The sequence below is a fragment of the Bos indicus x Bos taurus genome, chromosome 5, assembly GCF_003369695.1.
Source record: "Bos indicus x Bos taurus breed Angus x Brahman F1 hybrid chromosome 5, Bos_hybrid_MaternalHap_v2.0, whole genome shotgun sequence".
Lineage (NCBI taxonomy): Eukaryota > Metazoa > Chordata > Mammalia > Artiodactyla > Bovidae > Bos > Bos indicus x Bos taurus.
The window spans coordinates 32,301,763-32,313,150 of record NC_040080.1 but is presented as its reverse complement, the minus strand read 5'-3'; the positions used below and the strand labels follow the sequence as shown (position 1 = coordinate 32,313,150).

Here is an 11,388-nt window from a genome sequence, read left to right as displayed (position 1 = left end):
CCTCGTGAGCGCGCGCGGGCCCGCGAGCCCGCGAGCGTGTGTGCCCGCCTGTGCGCGCGCACGGGGACCACGGGAGCCGCGGCTTCGGGACCGGGGAATGGGGGTGGGGGCCCAGCAAGGACTCAGTCTCCGCCGGCCTCCTCGCGCCTCACTGCGGGTTAATAACCAACCAGTTAGAGAGAGCCGAGCGTGACGGCGGCGGGGTGACAGCCCCAGCGAGCCGGCTGCGTGTCGGAGGGTCAGACTGTCCGCCAGCCTCGGCCACGCTCAGGGATTTGAATATATACATTTTGGGGGAGGGGGGTTATTATTTATTGTTTTTATTTTATTGTTTGCCTCTACCTCCGGAGGGACCAGAGCAGGAGAGGGGGGTTCTTTCTCCAGCCGAGCGTCGCGGATCTGAACGGGTCAAAAGAGGCAATTTTGCGGGTGGGGGAAGGAGGGGAGACCTTGATTTCCACCAATCCCCGGGCGTGTGTCTGCGAAGTCCCGGGCGCCGCGGAAGGCTGCGGCGCGCCGCTGAATTCACTGATGAGAGCGAGTTCTTTTCTTCTCCGGGAGGGGTGGGGAGCGGGGGTCCTGGCAAGCCAGGAGGAGAAGCCCGGGGCGGGCTAGCGGTCCCGGCCGCCGTGGAAATTTCCAAGGACTTGGCGCGTCTAGGGGGCGGCGTGGGGCGGGCGGGGGGGTGCCTGGCGGCGCAGCAGAGCCGGAGGCGGGGAGAGGCGGCGAAGGGCGCAGGAGCATCGCTCGGAAGGCCAGATGTCTGGGAGGGAGCCGAGCCTCTCCCCGGACCCACGCCGAGGGCGACGGTGATGCTGCAGAACCGGCGGGAGCAACACCCCGCCGCCGCCCCCCACCCCCTGTCCCCGCGCTCTCGGAGACCCCGGCGCCCGCCTTCTGCAGGGAGAAACGACCATGGCCGTAGCTCGTGACTTGCTCCCCGGCTACTTACCCTAGCAAGATATCCTTGAAAAAGTTGCATTGGAAAAAAACATCTTTGCGCTGACCTTTGGGGTCCTGGGCGCCCAAGGAGCGGGCGTCCCAGTGCGTGCAAGAAAGCGGAAGGTGTGTGTGAATGGAGGGCCGGCGTGGGGGGAACCCGCCGCTGCCGCTGCGCCTAGCCTGGTGCTGAGGCTCCGGCCCTCGCCCCCAACCCCCACCCCGGGACCCCGGAGCTGCAATGAGCCCCTGCGGGCGGGCCCGGAGACACACATCCAGAGGGGCCATGGCCGTCCTGGCGTGGAAGTTCCCGCGGACCCGGCTGCCCGTGGGAGCCAGTGCCCTCTGCGTTGTGGTCCTCTGTTGGCTCTACGTCTTCCCTGTCTATCGGCTGCCGGACGAGAAGGAGATCGTGCAGGGAGTCCTGCAACAGGGCACTGCGTGGAGGAGGAACCGGACGGCCGCCGGAATCTTCAGGTACTCCTGCCCTCGCGGCTCCACCCCACTCGTGTCCTTTCCTCCCCGGGGCGCCGAGGACAGGGTCACCGGAGAGGACTGCCTCGCAGCGGCCCTTTCTTCCGGATCTTCTTATCCTTCTGCCCTTTCTTTGTCGTTCCCCAACCTGGAGACGGTAGTCAGGGGGCCCTTCCCCAGCCCTTAACCCCCAGAGATGTGCGGACACCTGCCCTGGCCATGAAAAGTCTTTTCGCCTTTCTTCCCAAGCCTGACTGGTAGTCAGCGATTTGCCGATGACCGAGGAGAAGAAAAAGCTAGGCTAACTTTGTCCCTTGAACTTAATGAGAATGTATCTTAGGCTCTGTAGAAGTTCAGAGCAGTGGAGAACTAGAAGCAGGTACCAGGCATCTTCCTGGGGTTTGGTGAATGGTTGGTAAGAGAAGTCACTAACGAGGGAGTCGTGGACAGTGAAAACATGGACACCCAGCCTGGCTCCGCTGCTTTGTGCAGTGAGCCCATAATAAACACAGGACACTCATTGATAACCCTATCTGCTAAAGAGTCAGGGACTAGGTGATTTTTATTGGGGCTTTATCAACTTTCTAATAATGGATATTATATCCTCATTGTACCCTCTCCGCCCCCCAAACTAAATCTTCAGAAGGAGGAGTTAATTTCCCCCAAGGTCAGGTACCTTTGCAGGATCAGGGCTGAAATTTTTGTCACATAAAGCAATTTTGCTCCGCTTACACGGTGGCTGTCTTCTGGTGACCGGGAGATTGCTTTAGGCAGGGGGTTGAACTCAGAAAACACACAGAACTAAAACCAGCTTGGAAATCAGAACTCTGAGGATCACTCAGAGGTCGAAGTTTCCCTTCCTTTCTGGGACGTTCAGCCTAAGGGTCTAAAAATGAGTTCTTGGCAGGAGGAACTGTGCGGGAAGACTGGAGGTAAGGCTGACCTGCTTCCCTCTGCTGCTTCTCAGTCCTCCTGGTCATGTTGAAGGGACACCCTGGTGCTTCTCTCACTGTCAGGGGCCCCTTTCACCTTCAGTCCCTTCAGCTGAAGATGATGCCCTTGGCTCTTCCAGGGATGGTTGCGGTCTAGGGATATGGAGGGGGTAGACAGTGCTTTCCTATGCGGAGCAAAGGAGTATAGGGCCAGGTGAGAACCAACTGAAACAGTTTCACAGCTGTTACAAATGCTCAGAAACATCTGTAAATTAAACAAGAAAACAAACAAACTTTGAAAACATATGGTTTCCCTCCCTTTCTCAGGCCTGCTCCTGAAAAGAAGGTCAAAGAGGTAACAGCCAATCCTTGCAGGGAAAGGCAGCGGAATTCTCTAAACTGGGAATTTCCTTTGCTCTCTTCAGAATTCTGCTATCATTAAGTTTAAAAATAACTCCACTCCCCTTAAAAATATATAAGAGCTCATTTTCTCTCACCTTCACGATATTGATTGTTTTACTCAAAGGGCATAGCATGCAGCAGTTCTTTGCTCTAAAGACAGAAAGCACTTTCATTTCAAGTACTATAAGGAAATGAGTTCAGAACTTCCCATTCGTTTGCAATGAATGAGCCCATTTTTTTGTATAGGAGGAGTAAGAATGAAGCTCTGTTAGAGACTGGATTTCTTTCGGAGGACATCATCAAGAGGAAAATGCTTCATTTTCTGAGAAGCCCAGGCGGGTTGTTCCTGAGACACACTTGCCTCTTACTGTCTGTAGCCTGGGGTGATGTTCAGTGTGCTTGGCTGGCATGTGGGCTAGTCTCTCTGTGCAGAGAATTACTTATGAAAATCCACATGAATTTGAGCAGACTCAGGGAGATAGTGGAGGACAGGGAAGTCTGGCATGCTGCAGTCCATGGGGTCGCAAAGAGTCGGACACGACTTAGCGACTGAACAAGGACAACAAATAAAAACTGCCTGAACACATGTCCCTCAAAGTTAGTATTTATAAAACTGTGTAAGAGGTACCGTTGAATGCATGCTGCTTGACTCAGGCAGTAAAGAATCTATTTGCCATGCAGGAGACCTGAGTTTGACCCCTGGGTCAGGAAGATCCCCTGGGTAAGGGAATGGCAACTCACTCCAGTATTCTTGCCTGGAGAATCCTATGGACAGAAGAGCTTGGCGAGCTGAAAAAGAGTTTGGGCTTCAGAGTCGAATCCTGAGTTTATCCTAGACTGCCATGACTAGGTAAACAGCAGAGTATCTTCAGCAAATTACTGTATCTTTTTGAGTTTTAGTTTCATTATGAATAAATGGAGATAATAACATCTACCTGGCAGAGTTGGTGTAAAGTTTAAATAGGAAAAAAAAAAAAAAAAAAACCAACACTGCCCAGTGTCTGGCACATATAATCAGTCAGTAGTATCATTCCAGTTGTTATAAATTGTAAGTTGTATATGTTACAACTTAAATAAGGGCACTTGGCCAGGCCAAAAGAACTTGGAATGTTTCACCTGGCAGATTTGCAAAGAATCATTATTAGTCCTAATATGCCCCACTGCCCTCCCCACCCCACCCCGACACTTTACACTGAAGCTAATAAACAGGGAGGAGGATTTTGAAAGATAGTCAAAATATCATTGTTTGTTAAGTCTTTTTTTTTTCTACTCTGAATGATTAATTGATTTTTTAACATCTGGATCATTAGTATGTATATAGTAGTGTTGTTCAGTCGCTCAGTTGTGTCTGACTCTTTGTGACCCCATGGACTGCAGCACGACAGGCCTCCCTGTCCATCACCATTTCCCGGAATTTGCTCAAATTCATTTCTATTGAGTCGGTGATGCCATCCAAGCATTTCATCCTCTGTTGTACCCTTCTCCTCCTGCCCTCAATCTTTCCCAGCATCAGGGTCTTTTCTGATGAGTCAGCTCTTCGCATCAGGTGGTCAAAGTATTGGAGTTTCAGCTTCAGCATCAGTCCTTTCAATGAATATTCAGAATTATTTCCCTTAGGATTGACTGGTTTGATCTCCTTGCCACCCAGGGACTCTCAAGAGTCTTCTCCAGCACCACAGTTCAAAAGCACCAATTCTTTGGCGCTCATCGTTCTTTATGGTCCAGCTCTCACATCCATACATGACTACTGGAAAAACCATAGCTTTGACTACACGGACCTTTGTTGGCAGAGTGACGTCTCTACTTCTTAATACACTGTCTACGTTTGTCATGTGGTGGTGGTTTAGTTGCTAAGTCGTGTCCAACTCTTGCGACCCCATGGACTGTAGCCTGCCAGGCTCCTCTATTCATGGGATTCTCCAGGCAAGAATACTGGAATGGATTGCCATTTCCTTCTCCAGGGGATCTTCCTGACCCTGAAATCAACCCGGGGTCTCCTGCATTGCAGGCAGATTCTTTACTGACTGAGCTATGAGGGAAGCATTGTGAGCTATGACATTTGTCATATGTTTGTTAAATATGAAACAGGTCAGCCAGAAGCCTTTGTTGTGTTAAGGAGACACAACTTTGGCAAACAGGTATCTGTGTTTTCCAGTCTGACAAATCTTCTGCACAAATACAAACACGTGTACATAAATGTACAATGTACACATATGTGTGGGGATATACACACATTTATCCATAAACCATGGAATGATGTATGTATATGTATTGACATAAATACATATATTCATATATGTGTGCATGCACGCTACGTCTTTGTGATGCTATGAACTGTAGCCCACCAGGCTCCTCTGTCCATGGGTTTCTCCAGGCGAGAATACTGGAGTGAGTTGCCATGCCTTCCTCTAGGGGATCTTCCTGATCCATGGATTGAATCCACAGCTCCTGCGGCTCCTGCATTGCAGGTGATTCTTTACCACTGAGCCACCTGGGAAGCCCGTATTCATATACACACACATGCAAATAATTGCAGCCAGTCAGTCAACCCATATTTAATGAGTGACTACAGTGCACCGGATATGAGTTAGGATAGCAGTGGACAGGATGGACAGCTGCTTTCTCTGAGACAGCTTACCTCCTCCTGGGTGGTGACTGACAAAAACATATGAGGAAAGAATGGGATGGTCTTTAAGTCTTGTAAAATCCTGTGAGGACAAAAGAAAGTGTTTGCTTAGGTTTATAAGCATCAGAATTTCAGATTCCATTTTGCCTTTTGTGCTTCCACTTACTTTTGTGATTTTCTTCTCCAAGCTTAGAGCTTGTTAAGTGCTGATCCCTCAGAGGGGAACTTTGACAAATCCCCCCTGAGGATGAGGAGCAGCAAGAAAGCAACCAAGCTTTAGGAGTGTTGCTAAACAGAAAGTTTCCCTCTCATCCACATAGCGGTAGAAAATACATAAATCAGTTCACCCTATCACAGAAACTTAAACTTTCTAGGCAACTCGTGCTGCTTCTGATTAAACAGTCAGGTAGTATGTTCTGTGTTGTGTGCTCAGTCATGTCCTGTTCTTTGGGACCCCATGGACTGCAGCCCACCAGGCTCCTCTGTCCATGGGATTTCCCAGACCAGAATACCAGAGTGGGTTGCCATTCCTTTCTCCAGGGGATCTTCCCTGATCCAGGAATTGAACCCTCGTTTCCTGCATCTCTTGCATTGGCAGGTGGATTCTCTACTGCTGAGCCACTTGGAAGGTCCTTAAGTAGCATGAGGAGAGTGGCATTTGTCTCTTCTGTCAGGTCCTTACCCATTGTGTTTGTTCCTCAGAAATAAGCTTCTGTTCCAGGTTTACATGCAAGGCTTTATTCTTGGCACCTGACGTGGTAACAGTGACAGCAAAGCCAAAGAATTATTAGGCCCTGTTATGCGCATGGCACTATGTTCAGTTCAGTTCAGTTACTCAGTCCTGTCCGACTCTTTGCGACCCCATGGACTGCAGGATGCCAGGCCTCCCTTTCCATCACCAACTCCTGAAGTTTACTCAGACTCATGTCCATCGAGTCGGTGATGCCATCCAACCATCTCATCCTCTGTCGTCTCCCTCTCCTCCTGCCTCCAATCTTTCCCAGTATCAGGGTCTTTTCACATGAGTCAGCTTGTTGCATCAGGTGGCCACAGTACTGGAGTTTCAGCTTCAGCATCAGTCCTTCCAATGAATATTCAGGACTGATTTCCTTCAGGATGGGATGGTTGGATCTCCTTGCAGTCCAAGGGACTCTCAAGAGTCTTCTCCAACACCACAGTTCAAAAGCATCAATTCTTCGGTGCTCAGCTTTCTTTATGGCCCAACTCTCACATCCATACATGACTACTGGAAAAACCATAGCCTTGACTAGACAGACCTTTGTTGGCAAAGTAATATCTCTGCTTTTTAATATGCTGTCTAGGTTAGTCGTCACTTTCTTTCCAAGGAGTAAGCGTCTTTTAATTTCATGGCTGCAATCACCATCTGCAGTGATTTTGGAGCCCCCCAAAATAAAGTCTGCCACTGTTTCCACTGTTTCTCCATCTATTTGCCATGAAATGATGGGGCTGGATGCCATGATCTTAGTTTTCTGAATGTTGAGCTTTAAACCAATTTTTTCACTCTCCTTTTTCACTTCATCAAGAGGCTCTTTAGTTCTTCTTCACTTTCTGCCATAAGGGTGGTGTCATCTGCATATTTGAGGTTATTGATATTTCTCCTGGCAATCTTGATTCCAGCTTGTGCTTCATCCAGTCCAGCATTTCTATGATGTACTCTGCATATAAGTTAAATAAGCAGGGTGACATTTCCCGATTTGGAATCAGTCTGTTGTTCCATGTCCAGTTCTAACTGTTGCTTCCTGACCTGCATACAGATTTCTCAGGAGGCAGATCAGGTGGTCTGGTATTCCCATCTCTTGAAGAATTTTCCAGAGTTTGTTGTGATCCACACAGTCAAAGGCTTTGGCATAGTCAATAAAGCAGAAATAGATGTTTTTCTGGAATTCTCTTGCTTTTTCGATGATCCAGCAGATGTTGGCAATTTGATCTCTGGTTCCTCTGCTTTTTCTAAAATCAAGTTGAACATCTGGAAGTTTACGGTTCACATATTGTTGAAGCCTGGCTTGGAGAATTTTGAGCATTACTTTACTAGTGTGTGAGATGAGTGGAATTATGCAGTAGTTTGAACATTCTTTGGCATTGCCTTTCTTTGGGATTGGAATGAAAACTGACCTTTTCCAGTCCTGTGGCCACTGCTGAGTTTTCCAAATTTGCTGGCATATTGAGTCCAGCACTTGCACAGCATCATCTTTTAGGATTTGAAATAGTTCAACTGGAATTCCATCACTTCCACTAGCTTTGTTCATAATGATGCTTCCTAAGGCAGTATGTTAAGTGTTTAAATATCCTGTCTGATTTAATTCTCCTAAGAATGTTATATAAATGGGTACAGTACTATCCATTGTTTACAAAGATAAATGTGCCCTGGTCCCTGCCATCAAGGGACTTGCTGTCATCCTGTGCGACAAGCATATATGTATTTAATCAACCAATGTCTTGGCAATAGAGCTGTTAAAGGGAGACAGCATAACAGAGTGAAAAATTTAGCAGATTGTGGAGCTGTCAGCAAATGCTTGGAGTTCCCTGTCTGGTTGTATGACCACTGGTAAGTTCAACTCTCAGAGCTTCACCATCCCTGTTTGTAAAATGGGGCTTGTAGTCATTTCTTACAGGTTTATTGTGAAAGTTACCTGATAGCATACAGATAGCACTTAAAAGGACGTTGCTTGCTTCGTACCTCTGTTTAATAAGTGATCCTTGCAACAGTCAAAATAGAAAGCAAAGGGCTGGGGAAATTCACAGAACTTGGCGCTTGATTCTGGGGAAGGAGGGAAGCTGAAAGGAAGTGGTATTTGTACTCAGGCTTGAAGGTTGTTAGGATGGGGGAGTAGTGAGAGAGGGCAAAAGATGTTCCGGGCAGAGAGGACACCAGTAGTGAGAGCGGAAGGGTGGCGAAGGGTCAGGTGTGTGCTTCCTGCCTGGAAAGTCTTTAAGTTGCTAGTCTTTAAGTCTTTAAGCAGTTATAGCTTTCTGCACGTTCCTTTCTGTCCTTGTGTTTAATCTATGGTTTCCAGAAGCTTTGGGTGTTTCCACAGCTGCCCTGGTGAGTGCAGAAGGGCATTGGGTGGTGGTAGTGAGAGGATGAGAGGCGGGGTGCAGATGTCTGTGCATATGGAATGTAGGTTCATCTTTGTTAAGTGTGGAATTCGTGGAATTCACTGCAAAGGTCATTTAGGAAGACAATGGTTTCATAAATTTGGTGCTTAATGAAAATAAGCTGCCATTATGTTGCAGATTCACACGTGAAAAAACTTGACCAGCAATGACCGTGGTGGGGTCAGTTTAGTCAGTAAGTCATGTCTGACTCTTTTGACCCCATGGACTGTAGCCCTGCAGGCTCCTCTGTCCATGGAATTTCCCAGGCAAGAATAATGAAGTGGGTAGCCATTTCCTTCTCCAAAATAGCAAAAATAAGTCATGAACATTGCTTGGACTCATGATATGTATCAGCTCCTGTTCTTAGTGCTTGTATTGGTTATCTTGTTTTTCCATAGCTATTTTATTAAGTTCCCATTTTATATTTGTATGTTCTTTGTTTTACAGTTGAGGAAATGGAGGTTCAGAGAGAACCATTTACAAAGTGACGGAGTTGGGATTCCACCTAGAGATATTAGACTCTAAGCACATGCTTGTTCCCTGATAATCTTGGGGAAATGATGCATTGCTGATGTCTCTTACGATCTGGCCATGATTACTCCTCTGCCATCATCTTTCATCAGTATTCCCCTTTATGATTTAGTCAGATTGATAAAGGATACAGTCCCTGAAACAAGCCAGGCTGTATTGGTTTTGCTTGTACCATGCCTTCTACCTGGAATCTTTTCTTTCAAGACCACAAGGTCCAGCCTTCACGGGGCCAATCCTTACTTCTGTCTCCATAGTGCCTAATAGTGGTTAAGAACAAAGTTTCCGAAGTTAGCTGTGTTCAAATCCTGATTCCACCGTTTGTTTTGTTCTTGAGCTAACCGGCCTTCCTGGTCCATTTCCTCACATGTAAAGGCTGGCTTTTTGTAGAAGTGTCGTGAGTTTAAAATAGATAGTGCGTTGAAAATGCTGAGAGCTGTTTCTGGCATATAGAGTTGGCCCTTCCTATCCACAGGTTCCGTATCTGTGGGTTCCACCTCAATGGGCTGAACCAGCTTCGGGTTGAAATTCAAGACCGCAGTTGGCTGAATCGTCCGATGCAGAATCTGCAAATATGGAGGGCAGACTCTACTAGCCATTGTACATCAGCGACTTTAGCATTGGGGAATTTTGGGAGCCGGGTGGGGGTGGGAGGGTAGGGAGCTGGGATGGCGGCCTGAAACCAATCCCTCGAGGGTCCTGAGACTGAGTGTAATAAGTGCTTGGTTCACATTAACTTCCCTCAAGGCAGCTTTCCTTCCTTCTCCCCCAGGCTGTGTTAGACTCTTCTCCTTTAAAACAAACCAGACAAAACCAGCAAGAAGAAAACATTATGCCTATTATTGCATTTTTTTCCACTGACCCAAAATATCTACTACTGTTTCTACCACTATTAACATAGAAGGTGCTGGAACCACAACAATGAACTTAACAGAATCCTTACTTTCCTGGAGATTTATAGGCTGATGAGGGGAGACATAAACAGATATATATATATATAAGTATCTGGTAATTTCTCAAGCTGTATTAAAAGTACCAGTTTATTTGTCTGCCTTTTCTGCCAACTCCTTCATATTTGCGTACCTGGAGCTGAGCATGGTTACTGTCACACTCGTTTTGCTTGAGTTACTGTGTGAATGAACATTTTATAAAGGAGTGGGCCCGGTTAGCCAGTCAGTTACCTGCAAAGATTTATTGAGGTTCGACATTCTGCTTGGCTGTGTGGGGTCAAAGGAGTAAACAGCATCCTCTGTAATTTCTAAGAGTTCTTCCTCTAGAACAGTTTCCTAGTCTTAGCACTACTAACACCCGTGTGTGTGTGTGTGTGTGTGTGTGTGTGTGTGTGCGCGCGCTCAGTCGTGTCCGACTCTTTGCGACCCCATGGACTGTAGCCCACCAGGCTCTTCCGCCCTTGAGATTCTCCAGGCAAGAATACTGGAGTGGATTGCCATGTCCTACTGCAGGGGATCTTCCCCACCCAGGGATCAAACCTGTGTCTCTTGTCTCTCCTGCAGTGGCAGGTGATTCTTTACAAACTGCGCCACCTGGGGAGCCACTAACATCCTGGGCTGGATAATTCACTGTTTTGGCAGCCTGTCCTATACATTGTAGAATGTTCAGCAACACCCATGTCTTTTGTCCACTGAATGAAACAACCAGATATGTCTGCAGACTTAGTAAAATGTCTCCTGAGGGGGGCAGAATGGCCCCTGTTTGGGAATCACTACTTTAGAGAAACAAAACCAATCCAGTTGACAAGATTTAAGAAATCCAGAAAACATCACGCAATTAACAGTGAAATGCAAACTGCAAACTGTGAATGCTCTGACTACCAAAAGAGGAGTGAATGAATGGTACTTTGATAGATGGCCAGGTCTTGGTTAGGGAAGGGTAGGGAACCCGGGACACATTTGGGGAGATTTATGATAAGCATCTGTGTCTTTTGAAAGCTTGTATGTGAGCCTGTCAGTTGCCCCCTTAGACCTTGGCGAGAGGAGCCCGTGCTTCGTGTCCTATGTTTTGGGGAAGCTCACTTGGCTCTTTTCTCATCTCACCCCTTCTCAGTCAGGCAAGGCTCAATGGGGTCTTTGTAGCCTGCCTGCCCTCAGGGAGTGTTTCCCCCTTCTCCATCCTAAGGGTGGCTTGCCCCTCTGCTGTGTGCACTCCTAGACCCCCAGACAAGGAACAGCTCTTTGCAAGAATGGGAGGCTGTGAGAACAACTTGCCTCCGGGGTTAGGGGGATTCATGTGTACACACGTGGGGAGAGGTTCTCCTTGTGTTGCCATGTTTCAGTATGAAATGCTCTGGGATTTGAGAGGCCTAAATTGGAATCTGGCATTCCAGGTTGTTATATAGGTATGTTTGTCCAG

The 11,388-nt window shown here is 47.6% G+C and overlaps 1 protein-coding gene across 1 annotated transcript in view; it reads left to right on the top strand.

Annotated features, from left to right (window-relative positions):
• Positions 1-718: 718 nt before the first annotated feature.
• The window catches only part of ST8SIA1 (ST8 alpha-N-acetyl-neuraminide alpha-2,8-sialyltransferase 1), a 166,693-nt gene continuing 156,023 nt past the window's right edge, over positions 719-11,388 (top strand). Inside the window, exon 1 of the mRNA XM_027541513.1 lies at positions 719-1,416. Within this exon, the coding sequence (XP_027397314.1) occupies positions 1,181-1,416 (236 nt within the window). The 5' untranslated portion in view covers positions 719-1,180. The remainder of the gene's footprint in view (positions 1,417-11,388) is intronic.